Source organism: Xiphophorus couchianus, chromosome 20, assembly GCF_001444195.1.
Source record: "Xiphophorus couchianus chromosome 20, X_couchianus-1.0, whole genome shotgun sequence".
Taxonomy (NCBI): Eukaryota; Metazoa; Chordata; class Actinopteri; order Cyprinodontiformes; family Poeciliidae; genus Xiphophorus; species Xiphophorus couchianus.
In genome coordinates this window covers 5,561,065-5,588,515 of record NC_040247.1, presented here as the reverse complement: position 1 = coordinate 5,588,515, position 27,451 = coordinate 5,561,065, and the positions used below count along the sequence as shown (strand labels likewise).

Genomic DNA, 27,451 nt, shown 5'->3' with positions numbered 1-27,451 from the left:
AGGGAAATAAATCCTAAAGCAATAATTGTTACTTTTGGATCAATTATTTTTGCATTACTAGTCATTAATAAAGGACAAAATCTTCAATGGGATTCCCTGCGGAATATGATAAATGATTTTCTTAACTGCTTTGTGCTCAGTTTTTGATGAGTGTGTATTCAAATGTATCCCTCCACCCATATATATATATTCAAGTAACGTTTCAGACAGGGGGCACTAGGACCTGAGCTTGGTGCAGCCACAGAGATCTTGCAGCCTGTAAGAAGTTTCTCACTTTCTTTCTGAACAATTTTCAAACAAGTGCAAGGCTCAGATAGGAGTGTTTGGATTAAAACAGTTGTTCTGCTCTTGGAGTTCTGTGGAAGTGGACATACAAACTGGGATATATTTCAGGAAGCTTCAGGAATTCTACATCTATGGGAGAAGATACTTTAAAGGTAGGTGGATTAAACTTTCATTTACAATGCATGAATTTGCCTTTACACTGTGAAAATAAGCAACCAAAAAGCTCATTATTAAGTAAGCAAACCATTTTATGTTTTAAGTTTATATACACATAACATTTTGTTATAATTTTAGTTTTAATTCTTATTGTAAATTAATGAAAATCACCTGTCATCTCCCCTCATCCCCCAAGAAACCTACTAGGCTTCACTGCATCGTGTTACAATAGCAGCGATCAGACTTGCTCTCACTTCAAGGTAATGTCCGAATGCATTCCTGCAGATTGGTGTGTTTGAATGTCATCTGAGGTTGTAAACAAGTAGCTAGCTGTAGGGCACTTATCTGAAATAATATACACCCACAAACCTACTGCACATTTTTGCATAATTCAGCTATTGCAAAAGTCAGCTATTAGGCTCAAGATGACTTCATCTGGTACTCTTGGAAATTTTAACAGACCTTTAACTATACATATGGAAGCCTTTATTGTTGCTGAGAAAATCACTTAAAGTTCTGTATGCTTACCAGGGTGACATTGCCAAAAGTGTTTGGCTTACGGCAAATGGGTCAGCTTCATGAAAGAGGTAACTCAAATATGCATAACATGATTGCGAACTGGCATTAAAAGGAGAACGCTTAACAGAAAGAAAGGCTTCTCTGCACACAGACAATAGAAGCAGTAGTCGGTTTACAGCAACAAAGAGGGACAAATCAGAGGGGGGTGGGCTGCAGGTAGCAAGTTGCCCATAGAGCTGAGCTTGGCTGATATGCAAACATACAAATGCACAACTTGGATTTTGATATGCAGTTCCTTAGTTATGGTTAATAATCTTGGATTATATTTTCCAAATAGATTCAACAGATTAAAAACACTCTGATGCTTTGCTGTAAGGAGCAAAGTGTTTTTCCTTGCTTATAGCATCTGTGAAGTATCAGAGACTTTTTTTCACAATCTGACAAGAAATGTTGTGGTGAAACTTTTACTGGACAAGCTACAATACTGGATACCACATGGCTCCTTGTCTCAGATTTTTGTAAATTACTTTGTATTGTCGGGCTTTAAGTCGTGGAAAAGAATAACTGTGCAGACATCAAAGCTTAGTTCAGAAAACCACAAGATGCTCTTACAAAACTTCACTGGCAAATATTGGTAGGACGCCTGGAGAGTAACTTAATATCCGCAACGCTATCTCAAGTATGCTGAGTATGTGATATGTTTTGTTCTTAGCATGCATTTCAGTACATGTTTGATTTATGGACCATGCCTCACCTAAAGCCACATGTGTTTGCACATATAAATGTACCATTTGTCTCACAGTGAAGACTGAAAAGTGCAGTCACAGTAATTAAGCCTGAACCGCAAAGTCAAAAATGCTTACAAGGTGGTGGGACCTTGTTGATGGGTCTTGTCCTCATCTAGCATTCTGAGATGTTTGAGAAAACTTTACCGAGATACTCCAGAAACTTCCGTATTTTGCTCCATGTAGTACTTTGATAGAAAAAGAGAAATACCAATCCGTAAAATCTAATCATTCTAAATATTAGACATCAAGAAAACCTGAATAACTTGATCTCATTAATCTCATTGATCTCATTAATTATTTCTCCCTGTACTGCTGCACAACATAAAAATCTACATCCAGATTCCTTTTCTGAGAACCATCTGTAGTTCCTATCAGTGAAGTTTTACAAGAGTGAAAGAAAAGGCAAGTGCGATTAACATTCTTTTGACAGGTTGTACAAATGTCTAAAACAGAGTGAGAGTGCAACACTATTACAATTGCACCAGTGGTTTCTAACATTCAAAACACAGTATCTTAATATCACGTCCTGTTTGGGTTAGATCTTATCTGGCTGATCAATCCTACTGTGTCAACATTTTAGACACTGAATATGCGCTCCTCTATCTTTTGGAGTCCCACAAAGCTCAACTTTAGGGCTCTTCTTTTTTTTTTTTACTTTTACCTCTTCCCCTCGGCTCCATTAAAAGGAGCAATCTAATAAATCTGAACTAAAGTGCGTGGTGATTTGTATCTACAAGGCGAAGTCCAGCGAAGTTGTGGTATTTTCCACAAAATTACTTTCCTTTTATTTGCTGATGATTATCAGATTCAAAGCAAGCAAGTCCCATCAACAAAGTCCCACCACTTTAAAGCAGAAGGATAGCTTTTTAATGAAAGCCTTTTTGGACTCCTTGTATGATATTAAAGTTTGTTTAGTCCCAAATTTCCTGAATTTAAATGAAAAGAAAATAGAGGTTTGGACCATGTGGGCCCTGTGATTCCACCACTGTTGATTTGGGACCCCTGACAGCTTATTTTAAATCAACTGTCACCGATATGGGTTATAAGTTAGACATTGATCTTAAATTGGAAAGACAAATTGAACCAGTTGTAAGATCCTGCTTTTATCACCTATAATGGCTGGCAAAAGTTAAATTATTTCTGTTGGACAGAAAGGACTGAGGTAACTATGTTACCTCCAGTTGTTATAAAACTGCTGTGTACATCAAACATGACTTAAAAGAAATTTACCTTCCCAATTTAATGCTTTGAAATTAGGACTTTGTCTCTTTAAGAAGCTCCAGCTCTTTCCAACACATTACTTTCAGCACACCATCACAACATACTGTAGCTTCTACATTAGGCTGTTTACACCCATTCTTACCAACATTGGACTGAGAAGTAGTTTTCTAACAAGCTCAGAAGATGTGCAGCTCCATGAAGCATTTGCTGATTGCTGCTGCTGATAGTCTGGAGGAGTTGAGTGGAGGTCGGACAGAGGAGGGGTGATCTGTGATGCAGAAGCTTGGCTTGAAGACTGTAGCTCCATGGAGGAACTGCATGGAAAAGATGGCGCTCAGTGGGAGTTTAGGCACCCCCAAATGGTTGCCGTGGAAAATTAAAGGATTTCTTAAGCATGCATAAAAGATTGAGGGCAACACTCCATGCATATTTTTGACGGGGGGAAAAACATTATAACATAACATAAAGTTCAAAAGAGTGAATTTTACTTAAAACTGCCCCTTTAACTAGATGTATTGTGTTTAATCTTTGATTATGCCTATGCCTTATTTATATATATGATTGTTCTTTTTTGTATTTTTATTTTCTTAGGTGCAGCACTTTGTTTCAGCTATCGCTGTTTTAAAGTGCTAAATAAATCAAGTTGGTATTGTATGGTATTCAGATACTGGTTGTGCAGGCCATTGAAGCTTACTACTTAAGTTCAAAATGCAAGTTAAAAAGCTTACTTCAATGTTTGTTTATTTGTTCTGTGCTACACGGTGCATCATTAATCTACTTGCACCAAAACATTTTAACGAGAGCCCTCAAATATTTGGAACCAACATTTATGCAGTAGTGAACTGCTAAGGCCTGCACTACCCTACATTCCAAAGCTTCTTATGCATGATGTCTGGCATGAAAAGTTTGTAATTGTTCTGCAAGGCATTCTGACTTCTCTGGATTTCCACATCCTGAGTTCACAGTAGAGTGAGTTAGATCCAGAATCAGACAAATTTATTTTCATTTGTAATTTATGGTAAATAGAATAAAATCGGGATTGTATTCATTGGATTTTTGGTTGTGCAGTAATTATTTTAAAGTATAATAGAAAATCAGTTAAAACAATCTCAATGACTAATTCCTGTCCAAATAGATGCACCGTCCTGAATGAGTTTTGATATGTTTATTTTACAAAGGTAATTATTTGAAGATTAAATTAAAGAATTTGTTCAAAATCAATAACTGCTACCACTTATAAATACAGGAAAATAGGGAAATAGTAGAACTTAAAACAGGACAAACATCTGCTTAATAAAATTTTTTTTTACTGTTTTAAAATAAATATATTTTTTATTATTATTTAGCAGATATTATAGAAAATATTTATTAGATAACCCTCTTCTTCTAATGTCTCAGATGAACTGACAGTAATTACACACCATTACGGAGGACTCTGTCCCTCCTACCTTCACAGTCATCAAGCTTGATAATCCGTCTTTCATGTATAATCATAGCAGCATCTGATTTTCCACAAAAACATGTCTGATCATTACTTTCTGCCTCAGGCCCACTTCAAAGACCTGGCTGCCCACTTAAAAAACAAAAAGAACTAAAGGCTACTATTAAACCCTGCAGACAGTTATCCCCCCTAATGAGTCAGAGATACTCTCTACTTGCATTAGAAGGGCATTAATAGAGACCACCACATTTAGGAAAGGTGAATCTCCGAGCATTGAAACAGGCCTGTGCCTGAGCAGTATTGCCTCTTTCAAGCAAAGCACCTCTGGAGGCTGATGTATTTTAGCATTCTATGGTGAAAATTACTAGAAGACCACACACATTCACATTGTGTAAGTTTGTAAACTCTGACTCAGTCTTATCCTAAAAATCACCCAAGTTCAAATTCAACCATCCATGCGTAACTTCTGCTTGTTAAGATATGTTCACTATTTACATATTTGTGTACTTTGTTGCGTCTTTGCAGTTTAAGCAACAGGTTTTGGAACATTTTGTACTTTTTATTTAAAATAATTCAGTCCAAAAGTAAAATCACTGATTGACATTGAAAACGTACTGTAGTTTTTCGATTTCAATTATTTAACAGGCATTTTTCAGAGTTGTAAGTTTAAAAGTTTGTTGAGCTGTCGAGTCCAGACTAGTGAGGAAAGTTTCTTCTGGTGTGAAATTGTAAAACCATGAGCACCCCGAACCGATCGCATTCCCACACACGTAAACAAAAATACACACTGCCTCTTTTATGGTGTTACAGTGTTTAGTTTGCCTAACAGCAGAAGAGAAATTATTTAGAAAAAGAGAAAACCATAATATGGGGATTCAGACAGTTGTAGTGCTGAAATAAGAGCTTCAGTAAGACGTTAGATTTTAGGGAAAAGAAGTTAAAAAAAATAATTTCTCATGGAGTTTATAAGAAAAGACTGAAGCATTTTCAAAAGGCTGACATTAGTATTCAAGATGTTATGTACCGCATATTTTTATTCATTTACTGAAAACCATAAAAATGACTCAGTTAATATATTAGAAAAATAATATTAAAAGCACTCAAGCTTTCTATATTTTGATAATTTAAATAATTTTACTTGATTTTGAATCCTAGTTTTGATGTCTTCCTCTGTTCTAAGAAAAGAAAAGCATGTGCAGCAGGTTTAGGAGGATTCTGGCTTCTATTTCTCTCTCAGCTGCAGAAATAGTTGACTTTGCTGCTCCAACAGCAGTGCTGATTCCAGAAATCAGTCAAGGTCTAGTCTCATACTGCATTTATGAAATCCAAAAGGTTCCCCACTTTGGATATAAAGGGAATAGAAGTACTAAAGAAGCCTACCAAACATTCAAGGTGAACTTTAAAAATAGGTATTCTGACTAACAAACTGAAATATAAAAAAGTACATTTAATGCAACCAGATCTCAATAGGTTGATCAGTTGATGAAGTTTGTCAGGAAATCATGCCTCCTTGATTCTAAGGGTCACAATAACTTCAAATTCAACTCTAGCAGCCTGCTCTGGGGAGGAGGCATCACCAGAGGTCAACCAAACTTTCAGAAAAAAACTTAGTAGCTTCTTTGAAAAACTACTAAATACTCTTTAGGCTCCAAAATCACTGTGGCCAAGATAATTGTCTCCTGACCAGAAAAATACATAGTTGATAATAGCTTTTAATTTTGATTGTTTATTGTGTCAAAGATTAATTTTGAACTCTCATTTATTCAAATGAATGAATAGTTTCAAAGCTTTCTAAAATCTTAAAGAAGCTATCTATTGATAGGTATTCAGACAAAACCTTTTGAACCTCACATTTTAAAGGCCCCAAAACACCTGTGATGTTTGCTTTTGTAACCACTACTTAATTTAATTCGCAATAAATTCAGTAGGAAAGTTACTTTTGTTCTAGGGTCACACAGGAGGATGATAAGCATACAAGTTTTAACAACTCAAGTTTATTTTTCTTTCCCCACAAAAAAATAATAATCCAGGTAACACTAATTACCTTAATAAAATTAAGGTATAAAAATTAAATTGTCCACCCTTATATAAAAATATCAGATTAATATATAGAAAATTGAGGATAGTTTTTTTTTTTTTAAACAGTAGCTTTAAAGCTTATTTCAACAAAAGAAATTACATATTCCAGTTAGTCCTGCACATTGACTGAAAGTCAGTTCAGTCAATGTGCACATAAGTTGTCCGTTATGAAAATGTTCATGAACAAATAGCTTGTGAAATAAAAAAAAGATTTGGGGGCCCCCTTTTTGTTCAATAAGCTTATCTGTTGTCCACGCAAAACATCCAGCTCCAGCAGCACCAGTAGCACCAGTAGCTCCAGTCCCTCCGTCTTCAGTCCGAGTCACAAAGATGGCGGCGGAACCCTCCTGCTTCTGGAACCACTGGCTCGTTCAGGTATCGGTCGTCCAAAAAAAAAACAACCTGCATGCAGAGCGTTAACCGATCATGCAGGTATACGGAAATCATAGAAATCTTTCAATTACTTCTCAGTGAAAATCAAATTAGCATTTAAACGCTCAGTAATAAATAAATTACTTAATAAACATCACTTCATCATAAACAGTCTCATTTCACAGAGCTATGCTACTTACAGAGCGACACTTTATACTCCGGTTGGTTTTTTTTATCCTGTTCGAAAAACACTGAGCAACGTTAGCTCCAGCTAGGTAGCCATTCTGCGTAAGTAAGCAGCTGAAAATAAAACAACAGACTCACCGGAGAAATCTCAGAACAGAATGTACATTATCCAGTTCAAAATAAACAGATTTCTTTCATATCACAGCAGCACTTATGCGTAGTAACTTCTCTACTTCTGCTGAAATGTACTTAGTCTGCATAGTCTGCCATTTCTTTTTTCTTCTTCCCTCGTCTTTACTCTTCTTCTCGTACCGACACATGAGAAATGTGGGTCTAGTGCCCTCTACAGGACATTCTAAGAACTAACAAACAAACACATTAAACATACAGACAGATCAGCATAGTTTATGGGGGTTACACTTTGACACATAGAGAAAAGCTGGTAGAATCCATGGACGGCTAGCTTTGCTATTTATCCTGCAGCCTTATTCATGCTAATGTTTACTTTTCTAGTGATGTTGTATACTGCACACTATTTCTGCACCACATAAGTTTCCCCTCCTAGTTTATGTCCTTCACGTAATTTACCCAGAAATAAGATCTTCCTAATCCATCAAATCTGTCCCTTTTTTTTGCCTTGTGTAAGCACATTTGGAATTATTGACTTTAATAAACAAACTGTGAAAGCCTGGCTTGCCACGACATTTGACAATGCTTGCAATAGGTCAGAGCTAAACAAAGAAGAAGAGACAAGAACGACCTGCATAAACAGTTATAGTCGAGCCTGATGACACATCCCCCTAAAACAGCTGCTCACTGAACTGCACAACAGTGGACTATGTTCAGTTTTTAACCACTTTCTTTTGAAGTATGTAAATAAATAAATAAATCTAAGTAGTGTAGGCTGTGGTACTTAAGTTTGAAAAAAGGTTTTAAAAAATGTTGAACTTGAAAGTCTCTTTGTGTAGCGTTGTAATTTCTAAAACAATGAATACCTGGCGCACCAAAAACAAAAAATGTTTAAAATTTCAAAGTACATTGAGACAAGCTCAAAGTATCAGCCACTTCCAGCTGAGATTTCAGTGCACATAACTTGTCTGACAAAGTGTACTAACTGGATTATTCTAAGACTGTGTGTTTAGCTGTAAAAACACACAACTAAAAATGAAATGCTGAGTTACTCTGTGAAGATTTACATGAAAAGAAACACCAGGAGCTCACATACTGAAGCCGAACTGAAGTAGAAAGCTTAGCTGTGTTTTCACCATCGCAAAGCTACATTAATCATCTGAAAAGTGTAAAAACATTGCAAATTTTGCCGACAATCTATTCTGCTTTGGCACAAAGGAGTGGGAATAATCACACAGACAAAAAATAAATAAATCCAGGAACGCAAACTGCTAACATTATAGCATATAACTACACTTCCAAGATAAAATCTCCAGAAATATAGCTGCAGATATATTTTATGTGAACCTGTAAAAAATCATTGGACAACATCCCTTTTTTGATGTTTAGGAAAATAAGAAAAATGAAAGCGAAAACTGGGTGGCCTCTTTGGCAGGGATTTTAAATATGGGAGGATACCCAAGTAAAGTCTGGAAACCCATAAAACTAACAATCAACACAATCAACAGTTTTAGACAAATAGCAGCACTGGAAAAAAGTGGAAAAATACTTTGATAGAAACATACTGAACTCATTGTTTTCTTTAAAAGTCTTCAATGGGAAAAATGTGTCTTGCAATCTGTTTTAAGGATCTGATTTTTGTTATGACAGACTTGACATTGGCCAAGTGAGGACACAAGAGGATGTCAAAGTCTGGCCAATCCATCTCTTTAAGGAGCAGAGAAATAAAAGCAACATCTGATGTGTAAATATACCGTTTTTATTTTCTCCAAAAAGCACACTGACTGGTTATCTTGGCTAAAGCAACAAAGTAGGATCCACTGTCTTTGCTATCTGTAGAAAAAACTGAGACATCTTCAGTTCCCACAGACTGTTTTTCATATGAGATAAAGTTAATTGACAAAGAAACTTTATAATGACGCAGTTCATCCCAGAAAACCAACATCTGCCAAAGTCTGAGCATAAAACAAATGTCCATTTTTGAACATGAGCCACCAGATGATGAGATAGAACATTTCTTTACCCTGACTCACTTCTGTTAGAATATGTTTAACTATTTTGAAGCGTTTGAATGGAGACTGTGCATTGTTGTTGTTTGGCTGGATTGTGTTTAGTGACTGTAGTCATCTGTGCTTTTTTCAATGTAGTGAAAGACAACAACATCATGAGTAATGCCATTTTCCATTCCATTCTCACAAGGATTACTTCTGTTGTTGTCACCGATTACATTACACATATTTAATTCAGAAAACTCTGAAATGTTAAGGCAGTTATTGATGCCTTTTTTGTCATCATTTCAGCTCGTCTTTGATATGAAAGTTTTTCTGCACGTGTTTGCAGACGTTAGCTCTACTAGATCATCTCAGATATAAAAAAAGACTTGTGTTTTGTGTCAAAAGCTATTGTGCAAACCATTTAGGTTGTAAATACTACATGGTGATATGGTTATTTCATAAGAATGTGTCTTAACACATGGACATGTTCAATAAACTATTACTATCCAAATGGCCAAATCAGAGTTTAAAGTATCTATTGCGACACAAAAAGTGCTGGAAGGAAAAGTTAGCGCTACGCTTCAGTGAGTGTTGATTTTGCTGATGATGTCTGATGTATTCTGTAGCAAGGCTCAATTTTGTCTCAGTTTGGACCAGAAGACGACTTTGGATTTTTGTGTCCAAGAGACTTTCACACATCTGCCTTAAATCACAGCTGACTGCCAGCAGAGGCTGTGTTACTCAAGCCAAGTTTGTGTTTGAAATGGTTTCCTGCATTGCTTCTTGATAATAGTATAGTAGAACATTGCCATTCCTCGATGCAACAGGACAGCAGTTAGGATAAAATGGAAATTACAAGCTTGGATTGCAAGCTATTATCTTTACTTACATGTTTTCTTTGACAAGTTGCCCCAAAGAAAAATATGACATTTGCCTTCCCTATAAACTGTAGACAAGCCACAACAGGTTTGCAGATGTAGAAAGCCTCACTATGTGACCAACATGAGGAAAACATTTTAAACAGTTCACCAAAAAAAGTTGTCCAATGCTTAAATAATTCCATTTTGCTATATCTAAGTGAAGGTTTGTTATTAAAATGTAACAAATGGTTTAGCCTGGATTCATCCAAAGCAAAAAAGGCAGCAGTCTGTTGTGATGAATATTTTAAGTGCACATACTGCCTTACAATTTTTGTACCCATTGATCTTTTCTGCATTTTGTACTGTTGCAACCACAAACGTCATATTTTGTATGTAGTTAAGCAATAGTGAGTATTGCGTAATTGTAAAGTGAATGAAAAATGTAATTAAATTAAAAAGATGACCGGGCTTTCAATTTGATTTTCACAAGAAAAAATCTTTTTCAAAATGTGGCTTGCATTTTTTATTTAGCCACCCAGAATGTTGTTCTGCCCACCATGTGAAAAAAGAAATAGTATCTCACAGCTTTAAACGTACTAATACATTCAGTAGCTATATACATAAATAAACAGGTTGAACAAAGACAGCATCAATGAGAAAAACAACCAAGAAGCCGAAGGGAGCTCCAGAGGAGATCTACAGCTTTGTTGAGAAAATCCTTTGACAAAATAACTAGGAGTAGTGAACTTCAGAAATGTGGCCTTTATGTGACAGACACATGAAGGAAGCTATTGTTGAAAGAAAGCCATAAGAAGTTCAGCTGCTGCTTATACCAAAGCCTGGATGGTTTCCAAAGCAAACATGTAGAAGAATGCGCTCTGGACAGGTGAGACTAAAATAAACTTTAACTTCATGCAATTCTAGAAGAAAACTTGTCAAGGACTGATAAAAATTTGAGAGTGGGCTGGGAGTTCATCTTCCAACAGTACAAACAATTTAAAGTGAGATGTGCAATGAAATGGTTTGGATCCAAACATATTGAAGTGTTAAAATGGTCAAGTCAAAATGTCAAACTCAAATCTAATACAACCCAGAAAATATCTAAATTAAATTTCATATGTCTTTTCTCTCTAGTATGACTGAGTTTGAGCTGTTTTGTAAGGAAGAATGGGCAAACATTCCTACATCTAGATATGCACAGCTGGTAGAGACACGCTCAAAATACTGTAAATGCAGAAAGTAAAGAAGAACTCATTGAGGCTCAAATTATGGACTACATTTTTTTAGCATGTCCAATAAAATCCAAATTAAATATGTAGTGCCTGTAATGAAACAAAATGGGTATGTTTCAGGGATGTGAAGACTTTTTCAAGACAATTTATGGTGATGATAGACACACCTTTTAAATTATTTTCCAACCAAACTTAATAGGTTCTATCTGTATTTAGTCTTTGGCCTGGCATCAATTGCTGTTTGTGTGTTAGTGAGTCAGTGTGGTGGGTTCTTTGTCAAAAAGACTCCAAATTAAATACACTGTAGGCAACATGACACGAAATCTGAAAGTAAGAACAACCATTTCTCCACTGGGAGCATCAGTGGAGGCCAAACTATTCTTCCATCATCATATCTGGAAAATCATTGAGACTTCCTGTTCTTTTACATTAATTACATCCAGACTCATCATATGTTCAACTGTGCCTTTGACTTTTTTAATGTGGCTTGAACCTGTACGGTTAGACACTGAAGCATTTGCCTCTGGATGGAATTCACTGTCCAGTCAACACATCAACAAAATTATGCCCTGTTTACTTTAGTCTGTCAACACAAGCGATGTTTAGATCCTGCCACTGCTGCATCTTCCTGTCCATGAATGTGCATCCATAGAAACAACAAAGTAAAGATGCAGAAACTGTTAATTAGGAATTCCATCCTTCAATTATGACGTGAATGTTTCAAAAAGAGGACATACAATACAGGGAACATAATATTTAACTTTAGAGACAGTCCTCTATTGTTTTTTAGAATGTATTTTTGGCAAGTAGGAATATAGTAACAGGGATCCAGTTTTGTTCCAAAATAACATTTAAAATTGTGTATATTTGTTATGAAACAAGCAAACCTCAGTGAAATGGCTTCTGCTGTTTAGACTGCACCCTAAACAAAAAGCAACAGAGGAAAACTGTCATTTTAGCCAATGTTTAAAAAGAAAACAGAAACAGGCTAAGCTTATTTTGGAATGTTTTACTCCTTGCTATTTGAATTTTTTAAATGACTCCATATGGTCAAACGCCATCATTTACATTTTGTCCATGTAGGTCAATTATATGCCTTTACAAAACACTTCAAAAATAGCACATATCAATATTTATTTAAAAAATGTTGAATGTTTGTGTCTGTCTTTTTCATTAAAGCAGAACAACTTATATATATGAATTAAAGTAAGGCAGATGTGTGTTGATTGTGAAAAAATCTGAAAACATCAGTAAGAATATCATTGTACATTATCACTGTTCTTATAAATCGGACCATAATTATTAACAATATATCCCAATGTCTTGACAAAGGGCTGGACTGGAAATGAGACAGTAAAGTTGCACATGAGGGACAGTGAGAGGCCGATCTTCTATACGTTTTGTGGAGAGGACAATTTATTCTGCCGTCATATGTCGGAGTAGCAGCCTTAGCATTATGCACAGCTGAAGAAGCTGAAAAGGTTGATTATGTTCTGGAGGCTGCTCTGGAGCTGTTTGCACAACAAAAGGGAGACTTCATAAAATTAAGGACATAACGGACAACTCTGAATATACTCTTCATGAGACTGTAACAGAAAAACAGATTGTCTTTAGTCAGGAGGTTCTTCATCACCACTGGAATACAGACTGCAACAGAAAATCATTCCTACAACCACAGCCAGCAGCATGTACAATGACTCTATGACTGGATAGTTTGAGTTACAAAAGCACATTCTAAACATCCATTTTCTATACTTATTCCTATTCAGGGTAATGGGTAAGCTGGAGCTTTTCTTAGCAGCAGTTTCCTATTCATGCATTGAGGTGAGGAAACAGAAGTGCCCAGAGGAAATGCATGAATGCACAGAGTGAGAACGCCAACTTAACCTTAGACCCAGCTGAGAAGTGAACTCAGGACTTTTATTCAGTGAGTTAACAGTGCCTTAATCCAAGAGTGGCTTTTACAAATCCAATTACTGCAAGGAAAGTATTAGCTGGACATTTCCATACAATGAAGTTATATTAATTTTAACAAATTTTCATGCACAACACATAAGGCACAGTCAATTTTATTCATTTTACTATTTCACCATTGCTTGTTTCAGATTTGATGCCCAACAGCATCCTTCATGGCTTGATGACTGTGAGAGACAAATGAGGACTCAAGCAGCTACAGTTCAATTTAGTGTATTTTAGCTCTTAATCTCCCTGAGCTTCATCATATTATCTTTCACCAGAGTTCTCAAAGGAAAAGTCAGGCTGACTAAAACAGCTTCAACGTTTTCAAAACTCAACAGTGTCAGTAAATCAGCTCAATTCTGGTTGCTTCTACTGTAGTAATGCCATTAACCTTAATAAACATGAATTTACTGTCCATTTGTGTATTGATATTAAGCTTAGTTCAATTTCAATGAACCTGAAACTGAAATTTTAACTTCTTAGTCATGAGTTTTGGACTGTGGAGGAAACTGGAGTACCCTGAAAGAGCCTACACATGGCTTGAAATAAATAAAAAAAATAATGCTTCATTTGACTACTTTCCATCATCAGGAACAATATGTGCTTGAAAGCATCCAAATTCAGTAGATGCATTAAGTTAAGACAAAGGGAGCTTCATTCATCCCGGTTATCAGTTGTAGACCACAGTAATGTAATGACCTGCATGTCATTTAAAGCTGGATAGATAAAGTCACATGCACCTTCCTTCCCTTTTGAATAGCAGCCAGCCGTGGTGGATCATGTTACTACAGCCAGTCTGTGACTATTACCCCATGAATGAATTGAGATGAATTGTTCCTGGACTTGATTGTATGCCAAACCAGGCTGTTTGTCAATCAACTCGGCCAAGGCTCATTAAACCAACTCCATTAGAGCTAATGTACAGTAGGTTAGTGGTTATGGGTTGCTTGTCCATTCAGGAGTAACAGACCACATAACTGATGGGCATGTTTATTTAGTTTATTTGCACTGTAAAGTGAATACAAAGCAGTTATTATCCAAGAACCAAGAAAATATGAGAAACATAAAACCATAAAATCCAACTACTTCTATGTAGTGTAATCTTCACATGAATTGAAATTAAAAGCAAACAAATGTGACCGGTGGACTTCTGCGTTGTGTGTTTATAGGACAAACCATAAAAACACCGAGTCTGGGTTTGGAGGCGGACTCCGTTTATTCAGCCTGTGAATCGGGAGATATTAGCATTAGCACGTAGCATGTGCTCCAGTTCTCCAACCCGATCTATACAAAATCATAATGTTAGCATGCATCAAATCTTATAAATGCATAATAGCAACTCGAATGAAAATATTAACCTAACATTAATACAGAAGAAAAAAAATAAACATTTGGACAATATAAATGAAAGGATTACAATAGATTATAAAACTTGCCTCTTCCCAGTGGAACGATTAACAAAAGGGAAGAGGAAATGAACAACTTAACATTTATAATGGTGCTGGAGGACCCTGAACAAAAGAAGAAGAAAGTAGGGCGGAGCTGGAGGACCAAACCCCTCATAGCAGACACAGAGGAACACAAAGACAGACAAGTATAAGAGGGCAAATAAATTAAAGAAAACATTTTGTGAAAATATACAACAATATAGACCCAGTTACACAAACACCACCAACTTGGTCCCTAAACCAGCAGGTAAAGACAAAGTAAGTAGAACAATCAGTTAGTTTTATCATTAATTAACTTGCAAAATAACATTTAATTTAAGAATTGTGCTAATCAGACTAAATAGCATAAAGAAGTTGTTTTTATTTAATATTTTAGCATTTTTCCATTTACAAAAACAACTGATACCGCTGTGTCTCTTAACAAAGCGGAAATGCTTTTGTTTCGTTTCAGATCTATCCCCTCACCATCATGGTTTAAAGATATAAACCATGGATTACTGTTTATCTGGGTTTGCTGGTTTGTGTAGCTATTCAATTGTCATAATCAGAGTGTCAAACACTTCTTTGACTTTGCAAGAGCTCAGCTTGTGTAATCTGTCTTGCAGAATACACAAACACTGCACTTGAGTTAAGTTTTTATTTTTGGCTTGTTTCTTTGTTTTTCTTTCCTTAACTCACTCTGTTTGCTGTTGTGTTTCTTGTAGCTGACAGCAGTTGTCTCAACATCAAGGCCTGATATTCGTTTTAAATTTACCTTAATGTTATGGGGTCAGGTCTGTTACCTATTTCTTGTACGCATTAATTAAATGTATGCACATCTTAACCTAAACATCTCAAGGGCCACTTAAAAAGCTTCACTATGTTTCAGGCGAACAGAGCTGTCTGAAAACATATCTCAGGCAAGTACATCATGACATACATTGCTGCTGAGGGAATTAGCAGAACAGTGATTTTACCCTTATATTTATGGCATTTGTTAATACAGCCACTGAACATTTGTAGTCAAACATAAAAAGACTAAAAAGGAATGAACCAAAGTTGCATTTTAATGTTCACCCATTTAAATCTTATCACATCCAGAGACCACCTTTGTTTAATTATAAAACACTTCCTGCGCTGATGTGGATTCTGTACAGGAGCACACCACAGTCATTTAGAGTAACAATCCATTCACTTCTGTTTACATGTGGCTCACATTCCTTTCATTTAGCAAGTGTACCACTTGATTCATAAGCCATTCCCAGAAGCAATGATTTGAAAAAAACAGCTACTTCTTCAGACAGTTTTTATGAATTGTGTCATAGATGTTATCATCTCTTGGGATGAGCTTTTGCTGATTTATGGTGGATAGTTCAAAACAACAACACTGGCATGTATCTTTCCTTTTAATGTGATTGGAAAATAGTGCTGTATTTATCACCTCACTGCACATATTGCTCTGTAGTATGCTCACATTTTTCTTTTTATTGATTATCAGCAATATATTGAAAAATATATTGCACATTTTTAACTTCATAATTTTAAATGAACCAACTCAGTTGCACATTCCTTTGGACTAGAAGTCACTATTTATTGTATAACTGTAAGATATTTATTTTTGAAATTTGGCCCTTACTGTAAAGTATTTTCATTCTTCATTTTGGTTTTCAGTATTTTAGGTTCTATCTTTCTGTGAATCTACTTGTAATTACCTGGCTGTTGGCTACTGTTGCTGTATTTTATTTTATTCTATTTAATGTCACTTCACAATATAAGCACTTAACTCACTTTAGCAAGCTAGATGTTTGAAATTAAAAGTGTAAGAGACAACATAACTCACTTTCTGAAAAATCTGAGTAATTATTGGACCATTTAGGGAGCTCAGAGCATTGAAATTTAATTCCCATAGAATCAGTTAATCCTTGAGATTAAAAGAAATAGATAAATATGGTTTGGCAATGGTGCATCTAAACACTGTTAGTACCACATTATTGATCACAGTACACATGCACATTTCAGAATGGGGCTTCATCAACAGCAACACATGTATTTCAAACAGGCCAGGATTATATTTTCCATGTAATCATCTCAGTTTTTTCACAGGCATTTTCAGGCACCTCACTATTCAGTTCAATTATGATTCAGAAAGCTATGATGTAATAAATCTATTTTTGGCAGAACATGGTGTCTTGGCCTGTACCATAAGATCTGAAATAAAAAGCTTTTAAAGTTTTGGACATTCAGAACTAACAGACCCAAAGTCACAAGTAAATAATGAGTTCAAGATCTCTCCATTCATCTGTAACTAACAGTAAATCTTTCTGAAAGATCTGACTGTACTCTGCTGCATTCTTTTACAGCATATTTATATTTGCACCGTCGTGACTCAGTTGCTATTACCATTTCTAGTACACAACAAAGTAACTGCCCCACACCAGTGAAATTAGGGTGAAACAGAATTTCATGGTAATGGTGTTCCATATGGTACATGTTACAGCTGTCCTACACTCTCCTAGTGACCCAATGACGTTAGTTTGGTTCCACTGAACAAAGATGGATCTTTGTCTCAGTGAAATATCTTTGAGATGAGAATTTATATCCAGAAAATGCTACATGGCCCAAAAGCCATCAACCACTGACAGATGGAAATCCTTAGCAGTAAAAGACGTTTTAAAGACAGAATTTGCTTGGTCTTTTTCAAGTTCCGAGGAAATTTTGAAATATGTGTCTGCCGGATGTTGGCAGGTATATAAGCTGCTTTTCTTCTACCTGGAAGTGGAACATTAACATAGTTCTTCATACTTGTTGTGTTTTAAATTAGCATAGCTTACTTTTACATAATCTGAATGTTGTGGCCCTTGTATAATTCAACTTTCTTTCAATATGGCATTACTTTGGCCTGTTTTTAGAATAAACTCTCCATTTGGCACACCAATTTGTTTTTCCAACTTTTAATTTCTTAAAGGTAGATTATCAATTAACATTCAGATAATGGGATTTTGACATTGTTAATCAATTCAGAATGGTTCCTGTCTGCAACTTGATGTATCAAATATATTCTATCCCTCATCCCCAGGAATTTTCTTTTTACCACATGTCTATTTGCAATCTAAATATAACACATGGTGTATTATGATTATGTATTTCTTATTTCTAATGATGTATGAAAAAATGTATCATGACACTATTAATAAGGAAATTAAATCTAAAGCAAAACTTATGTAAAACTCTTCAGATGTAAGAGAACTTCACAAGACATCCATCCCCCTTTGAATCATCAGTTGTGTGTATTTAAACACACAAGCTGAACACAAATTTCTCTTAACTCTTAACTCCCAAAGCTTTAAAATGTTAATGTTTTATATATGTCATTGAGAAAACATGAGTTTTGAAGTCCAGACAAACTTTCAAAACTCATATTTCTAGCAATACCAACACAAATTTAAGGTTAACAGTGAACTAAGCAACATGCTTTTGATCTACAAAGTCTGCGTCATGCAGGTCAGCTTCATTATTTCGGTATGTTCAGCATGTGATGAGCTGGTGAGGGGAACAAATCATATGAACTTCCTCTTCCCGTATTGGTCTTGCAAAGAATGTGTTTACAGTGGGTTTTATGAGGCGACTGAGGCACTTTCTCCACTTGTCTCTCAACAGGACTGAAGAGCTGAGACATAGGAGGGCAGAGGTGTGCTGCATGGGGGCTAAAGCCAGGCCTTATGGCAGGAGGCGCCCAGATCTCGCTGAGCTATAATTACATCCTGTAGGAGCCTCTGAGGTGAAACAGTTCACACGGAGACACTGAAAGGTAAGGCATGGAAAGTTGCCAATATGTTTGTGCACAGATATGATTCTATAAATAGCATGTTTTGCTATTTATATCATTTTAAGCTTAATATGTAGGATTTTTGCAATTTGACATTTTTAACTGTATGCTACATTCTGACTGTATTTCATCAAATGATGAAAGTTGTATAATTTCATGAAATTATAGAAATATGCATTTTAACTCTGAACTAAGTGTGAAAACTATTATTCTTATGCTGTTTAGGAAATGCGTTCATCATTAATAACAAAAGATAATTTACTTCACATTGTCAGGCTGGTTTTGTAAAAGCATATTTTTCCTAAAAAATGAGCTAATCTGAAACAGTTATTAACAAACAGAGTCTTCTGCTTTGCTCTTAAGGCTGAACTTCTTATACTATTTAAATTTAAGAGCATGTGGAGTTTGGACCAGGCATGTTTTCTTTGTGCCTACAGGGATTTTCTCAGAGTGCTCTGTCTTCCTCTGGGCCTCCAAAGAGTTGCAGGTTAATAAGTGATTATAAATCTTAACCATATGAATGAGTTTACATGGTTGTTCGTGTTTGTCTTGGTTGTTTAAAGAGCTGGCAGCATGTCCAGGGTGCTACCCCTGTTAGTGACCCACACAGTGTCCCACTCTATCTGGAATAGAGTACAGTATAAGTAATAAAGCATAGAGCAGACAGTTATGAAAATGAATACATGAATGAATTGAATAATGTTTCAATTAGAAACATTCAAAGCAGAATTTTTGAATTATTTAACGTTAAGCAATTGCTCAAGGTGCCTTGCGATCAAATACTTCACCACAGTTAATAAAATCATTGCCATGTATGTGCTTGAAAAATTTATAGTTTGAAGTGAAATTAAATTACACAAAGGGATTCATCAGGTATGTGCTTCCTTTACCATTAAATATCCATTTTGTCAGTGCCAGATACGTTGTTCGTGCAGCTTAGTCTTTGCTCCAACATGTGGATAGCTTTTTTAAGAATCTAAAAAGGCATAATTTTTTGTTTCTAAAGATATGTCTGACTTCAAATGTACTTGCTGCTCACAACGATGTTTTTGTCAGGAGGTGCTGAAATGGCTGATGTTATGTTTACTGTTTATTTTGATGGGAATTGTTGACATTTTAGCTCTTAACGTATTTTTGTTTGTCAATTAATTACATATTTATTACTTTTAGTTTTCATCAAAACTGTGGCAAGTATTTGGATGACAAACTGGTTACTTTTAATTGGGGAGATTATGAACCATTTTTAAACTACTACAAATACATTGGCTACTTGTTCACCAAGTACTTCAGACAGTTTTTACTTTTATACTTTATTTGAAACTTTGGCATTGGGTTCTAATTACTGCAGGACAGGTAAAATCCTCCCTAAAAAGCTGGAGTTTCAGAAAGCTGTGATCTTATACACCTTATTAGTTTTCAATATTCAGCCAAATATGAAGAAGTGTAAAAATATACAGTACATGTGAAAGATAATATAAAGATTTTTCTGTCTACGTTATTTATTGAAGAGTTGCTTAGAATATTCATGCCATGGGTTCCTTCAGAAAAATAGTTGTCAGAAAATTGCAAAATGCTTGACAAGCAAATTTGTCTGATAATTCTGGGGGGTTTTTTCAAACTCAGCCACTTTTTCAATTGACATAAAGAATGTAGCAATATATGCTATTAAATAGCCTTAATATTTACAAATTTAACCCGTCGTCAATAGACGTTCATTGCATTGGGGGGATGCTGCTTATCTCCAGCAGTCATTAGGACACAGAAGACAGACAACCATGCACACACACACACACGTATGCACACGCCCACAAACACGCACACACGTACATGTTATTTTGTTTGTATTTCCTTTTAATTCCTGTAAAGCACTTTGTATTGCCTTGAACCCACAATGTTTTGCTGTAAGGCATTAATGCTACCACCTATGCCAGTGTGGAGCCCTACGGTTTTCAAATCAATTTAAATTGCAATACTTTTTTTAGAGAAATACAACTTTAGCATTGTTAAACGTAATTATGGTAATTATACAAAAGTGAATGCAATGTAATGTAGTTATTTTCTCATGTCAAACTACTGTAGCCCAGAGAGGGCAGAACACAGATCTGAGATCCAGTGAGAGACTGTATAGTTACAGTTAAATAGTTCTCACAAGCGGTTGCTAGCATATCATAGCTCACATTATGTACTATTCTACAGGCTATGAATTTTCCTGTTGTGACAACAGTTTTTATCCACAAGCCTTCAACCTGACACTTGAGGCAAATGCAGCATATAATAGGCAGGTTAGCTGACAAAGCCTGGCTGCAGCAGAGGAGTCACAGGTTTTAACAAGCCTACAATGTCTGCTGAACAGCTTTAAATACAGCACACTACTTGTCAATTTATTCAAAACAGAAAGTACAGACGTTCTGTTTTGAAGTGAGTCAAGACATGTTGACGAAAAAGCAGACTGTATCACAACAATTAGTGAAACTGTAATGTGATACCTACTGAATTTTTATTAATCATTAAGTCTTTTATTGTAAGATATGTATATAAAAATAATGAAGAAATTATTTTCTTCATAAATATTATGTTTTATAGTTAACACATTGGTTTTATTATACCTTCCACTGCTTTCTCAGACCACAGAGCCACTGGAACCAAATCATAGCTTTTGTTGCTTGTAGATCTTAGCCAAATAAAAGCTCCACATCTGTTTAACTTTAGTTTATAAAACCTACTTGGGGATTTTGCTGCCTTGTTCAAAGCGATAACAACACACAAAAGTGGGAAAATTGTGATAAAATAAATTGGTTAATGATCATGACTGGGTTAATGGTTCATCCACAAAGCACTTCTTGCTCCCTGAGACGATGCTTCACATAAAATTACAGCTTGCAACATAAAATAATTCTCCTCATGCTACCGGAAAAACAAACAATGTATTCCCTTTTAAACCGTGTGAAATGGACCTAGATTAGAAATGTTTGTCCACTTTGTTGTACAGACATACTTGATGACGATAATTTGATGTCCATTAGGGCAACGTCAGCAATACGTTTCCTATGCTTGTCTTGAACTATTTCTACTGTTTTCCTAGCATTTTCCAACTAATTAAAACCACTGCCAAGAAGAAATATTATTTTATCTATAATGTATGATCACACATGTCAAAGCTACATCCACATTCATAGCAGGCTGCTTAGGCAGAATGCGGTCAAAAGCATTAAACTGCTCGTTGATATTTCAGTATAAAGAAATATTTGATGTATTTCTTTATATAAATCTTATTAAGCCAACTGTCCACAAGATACAAAAGAGAAATTGATTGATCAGGTCATGATTCCCTTCTCTCAATACCTTTGAGTGCATTATAAGTGCTGTAGATGATGACTGCTGTAAGAAACTGACAAGTGTTAAACTGATGCTTGTCAAATTCTCTCAAACTGGTTATGAATCCTTCCCAACCTTCTTTACTAGGTCTCATCTTACCAGAGCGCTTAGTTTACCATGTGTGTTTTAACCCTTGCATAGTTTATTCTGCCTGTTTGGAGTTTTGCCAACATTTTCCATTTCAGATGATGGGTTGAACTTCATGCCTGATATATCTGCTGTGTTTCTTTGTCCTCATAACACAGTTTTTTTCACTCATATTCTGAAAGAAATCTCTGAGGCCTTCACAGCTGTATTTATTCTGAGAATAAACTGCACACATGTGAACCCCGTGTGACTGCCGAAGACAGCTGGCTGCAGCAGATACAGAAATGCACCCTGAGATGACCTTTTGTGACGTCAGCAAATCCATCTTCCTGGTCCCATGTATCACAATTTTTCTTGCCTTGAATTCTTTTATATTTATTTTACACGAAACTGAGACATTAATTGAATATAATTGTCAGTACATTTGATTTGTCTGGTTGTAATTTTTGAAGCTGACCTTTGAAAAATACGAGATCTGACAAAGCTACCATTGATTGTCTTGAAAAATAATATACATTTTGATGTTTTCTCCTTTATTAGTCAGACTCTTAAAGTGATCAAAGCATAGAATAAAACAGCTATCTTCTACCTTGAAAATTAAATGATATTAAAATAGTCGGTTGTGTTGTACATAGTTTACACCAAAAGATTTCAACCTCAAAGATTATATTAGCTCTGCCAGGGGCTTTAAATGGTTGCTTTTGCTCTCTCCGGATTATATTATCACTATTATTGTTAAAATTAAATAATCCATTGCCTCTTGGCATTAGGGAGGACATTTTTTTCTCTACTTTAGAGTTGAACTACTATCAGTGTATTTCGTCATGAGGTTTTGCCTTGAATGCATGCACAGTAAAGTTATTAAAATATTGGATGTGTCAAATTTAAAAACTAGCTTGTCTTATAATAAGGCTCTTTTTAAGTTTTGGATCTCAAATAATTTACAGATCCCTTTTTAACCAAACTCCTTCCATTTCAACAAAATCTTACATGTTTGGTTCATTACTGAGCAGATACAAATAAAAAAGAGCACAAAGAAATTATCCTTAAAATGTTATTTTGAACAAAATTTCTATAGTGGCTTTCAAGTGCATTAAATTTGAAACTGTTGACCCATGTGGTTAAATAGTTTGGACTCCTCTGCTTAAGATCGTCTGAAACCTGTTAATCTGGAAATCCCAGAACCAGATCTAAACAAGAAGGAGCAAAACATAGTTTCTCTGTTACTTACACATAAAGGTCAAGTTTTATTGTAATAGGTCATTGTATTTATATATTACCTTATTAAACCACCACTTTGATCGGTGCTTTTTTTATGTGGTGCTTAAACTTTATTATCATTGTTTTGAAGTATGTCATCTTTTTAATTATCTTCATCTGTGTTGCTTTTGCTTTTCTGTGAAGCAGATTGAGTCACCTTTTGTATAAATGGTGCTATTCAGATGGACTTGTCTTGCCTAAGACCAAGCAGTAGATAAACTGGTGAACACACAAAGGTTTTAAATCCATTAGAGTTGGCAAAAAACAAGCACAAAACACAGTTAAAGGGTGACAACTGTTTATGACTACTGATGTTTCTGTAAAGTACCTACAAACAACTAAAACAACAGTGTTTTTCACAACAACATACAGGAAGCTGTTTCTTCTTTTATTTGGGTGTTTTTTGATTGTGTTGTAACAGTTGTTTTCGCTCTTCTCATTGGTTATCTTAGATCGTGTGCCCATGAGGTCATCCATGCTGGTCCTGTTTCTCATCTTCAGTGCCCAGGCTGTGGCCCCCATCATAGGGGTCTTGTGCAGCGTCACAACAGCACAACAGGACCACCCCACCTCCATCCCCACTGTGGACCCCAAGCTCTTCAATAAGCGCCGGCACCTCTCACCCAGGGTGCTTTTCAGCTCACAGCCCCCCGATGCGGAGCCAGCAGGGGGACAGGGTGTCAGCAGGAGGACTCGAAGGCAGCCTCAGCACCGGGGGGTGTACTCGGTGTGTGAGAGTGTTAGTGTCTGGGTGGGCAACAAAACCAAAGCCACAGACATCTCAGGCAAAGAGGTGACAGTGCTCCCATATGTGAACATAAACAATGTTAAGAAGAAACAGTATTTCTTTGAGACGACGTGTCACAGCCCTCCATCTGGAGGCTCAAGATGTTTAGGAATTGACGCGAGGCACTGGAACTCCCACTGCACCAACTCGCACACTTTCGTCCGAGCGCTCACTTCATCCGAGAACCAGGTGGCTTGGAGGCTCATTCGGATCAACGTGGCGTGTGTGTGCGTGCTCAGCCGCAAATCGTGGCAGCATTGAAGACTCACCCATAGACTGGCACACAGAACACAATATAGACAGACACAATAAAATGCAGACCGGTGTGTTTCTGCATATAACTTATCACCAAGGACTTCTCACCCTCTGCACAAAGTAAATTATTCTTGTATGTGTCAAAATATCAGGACTGCATGTATACACACCAGACCTGGGTCAAAGAGTATCTGCAAGTTTTAGCCATTGAAGTATTAACATGATTGTGAAGGTGTTTTAATCATCTGTTGTTTTTATAAAAGAGGCAGTTTGGTAAGGTATGTGTGTTCTTTTGCAACTATTAAAGCAATAGACTTTATAGTTGGAAATTAGAAATGTTCTCCTAGTAAAAATCATTACCTGTACTGTTTAAAAGAGCTTGAAGAAAACTTGGTCAATCTGCTACATTTAGGAGAATTTATTGGCAATAAGATGTATTGTATAAATTGATTCCAGCCATTTAAGGTCACATTAAAATTAGAGTTATATTATTGTGTGATGGAATTAGTCAGTAAAGTAGAGTCGTGTGAAAGAAATTAGTTTCCTCATTACAGATTCCTTATGTTTCTATCTTTTGTTACACTTACATGTTTAGGACCATCAATCTGGTCCTATGTGAAAATAATATTTCTTCTTATTAAATTATCAATCCCTGGGATTAACAACTTTTTAAATTCAACTTTTCTCATTCCACCAAGGCTTAATTACTCACTAACCTGCTCAGTAAAGAAATCACTTAAACAGAACCCGTCAGAGGACAGATTGAAAGATTTCCAAAGTCATTTTTGATTTAAAGAAAATTAAAAACAGATGTTCTTGATGATGCCCAAAATTTGGGAGGATTTTTTTTTTTTGAACTGAAGAGACAAAAGTGAAACTTTTCAGGAAGTATGCATCCGTTTACATTTTGGCGCAAAACTAATACAGCATTTCCACAAAGAAACATGGTGGAGGGAGTGTGATGGTCTAGAACATCCTTGTTTCTTCAATAACTTGTTCACTAACAAACTGATGGCACCATGAATTCATCTTTTTACCAGAAAGTCGGCCGTCTGTTGGGACGATAAGCTGAAGTGTCTGCCACTCAATAGCTGTAAAAACAAAACAAAGATTTAGGAGTTGGATCATTTGTTTGATAGTTTTCTACATTTAAATGTGACATAAAAGCACAAACAGAAGAAAAGATAAAGATTTTTTCACATCACCCCATTTATGCAAGTCATACTGGCTCTTTACCTTGCTTATTTTGTAAATCCAGAATAGTATGACAGTCTACAAATGGTGGAATAATCAATTGTATTTGTCTTATTCATTTTCCATCAACTTTAAAGATATTTTGATGGTCATGAAAATTGAAGAAAATTTTTTTGGCCTTAAGATAAGAAAACAATATTGGAATCCAACCAGTCTTAAACTAAGCAGTGATGGAGGGTTATAGCATTCAAAGACAATTGACCACAACCCACAAGACAGAACAATTTTATGTCTTTCATAGTGCATGTTTTTTTTTCTCTACTGAAGGAGCTGAATAATTGTCACGTTTGGAAAGAGAAGTGAACAGTATTCAGTTGGTTGCAGTCTAGCACTTTACCACAAGATATCAACAAGCCAAAGTAAATATAATGCAGTTTGAAAATTATATATATGTAGAATCTCTTGCTAGTTTAAACTATACTTTAAGAGTTTTTTATTCTCCCAATTCCAAAATATCACTTATATAAAAACAGCCTTAGTTTAACAGAAACTTTAGTCTTTCTTATTGAAACGGAGTATTTACTGCTCATAAAGGAATTATGAGGTACTATTAAATGCACAGATTATCCAGTAGCATTTTCACTGAATTCAGCTTTCTCCTTACATTTTGTATGATGTAGAGCCTAATCAAACCACAAAACTACAATAAAATTAGCCCCAAACCTGCAGACAGCACGTTTGCCCTGGTTCAACGTGCAATTTAAGGGGCTATTTTTATGACCACGAACAACATTTTATATTGGAAAAAGAATTATGATGTACTAAATTCTAGATTTGGACAAGGAAGCGGGCTTGTGGACCAAACCACAGCTGCACTGTAAGCCACAGCTTCTGAAAACACAGCATTTCAGTTTACAAGTCTATTTGACTGTAGCTTTTACAAAGCAGAGGCTAAAATCTGTGTTGTTAATAGCAGCTGAGTCAGTCACAGTAAAAGGCCCATAAAAGTTTTGGCACAGCAACACAGTCAAATTTCTTGTAATCATTTTTGTCTCACTGTTCGCCGTCTTAAAGAAAACCCGTCTAGCTGAGAAAGACTAATAAAACCATTCAGCGGATACAATTTAACCCAGGTCTGATATAAGCAATATGTTCATTTTTTTTAAATAATAAATAATTATGTTTATGTTGTTATTTATTAAACATATACAAACATAAACTGTATGTTTCATGAAGTGGTTCCTGCAACTATGAAGAAACATCACAAAAGACTATATGAGATTTGCAGCTTTCAGTGGAAAAAAAAAACAAAACAGACAAATCTATATGTTTTTGACAGATCATGAACTTTATTTATTGCTTTGGCTGGTCTTTATGTTGATTCTTCTCACCATCATTCTACAATTGATATGAAACAACAGCTTTAAGAAATATCCATTAAAAAAGTAAGACGGCAAATGATCCATGAGGCCTACTCACTGATTATGTCATGGCTTAGCATATTCTTTGTTTTGGCAGGGACAATTTGTTTTTATCAGCACACAAAAAATTGGACTGCTGCCATTCACTCTGTATTAGTAGGGATATTTTGGGGTTCCCCAGCCCAGTTTTGTATCACAACTTGTGTTCCTGAGCTGGTCTTATGAAACTCCAGATAGGGAAACTGAAACTGAAATGAAATGATGAAGCTGGAAAGGAAGTGTTTCACAATAAGACATTTCATTTTTAATTGTTTCAACCTCTCAGATATAAATGCAGTTTTTCAACCAGAGATCTTGAATCTTGAGGCCTACTATACTGCACCCAAATCAGATGTAACACTTCCCTCTAGTGGACAAAGGCTAGAACGAAACCTTGTCAGAACCTAACCTTGCTGAACATGTGGAAAATCGTTCTAGTGTCTACACAATAAACAGTTTGAAATTAAAGTCTGGTGGTAAAATGAAAAATACAGGAGTGGCCATAATCAAGATGTTATATTTACTGAAACAATTCGAGAGGAAATATAATAAAATTTGA

The 27,451-nt window shown here is 35.7% G+C and overlaps 1 protein-coding gene across 1 annotated transcript; it reads left to right on the top strand.

Moving 5' to 3' along the window:
* Window positions 1-235: 235 nt before the first annotated feature.
* On the top strand, window positions 236-26,651 carry ngfb (nerve growth factor b (beta polypeptide)). The gene is made up of 3 exons (XM_028004221.1): window positions 236-437; window positions 18,306-18,456; window positions 23,649-26,651. The coding sequence occupies exon 3, from the start codon at window positions 23,660-23,662 to the stop codon at window positions 24,242-24,244; it is 585 nt and encodes a 194-aa protein (XP_027860022.1). The 5' UTR covers window positions 236-437; window positions 18,306-18,456; window positions 23,649-23,659; the 3' UTR covers window positions 24,245-26,651.
* The last annotated feature ends 800 nt before the right edge of the window (window positions 26,652-27,451 follow it).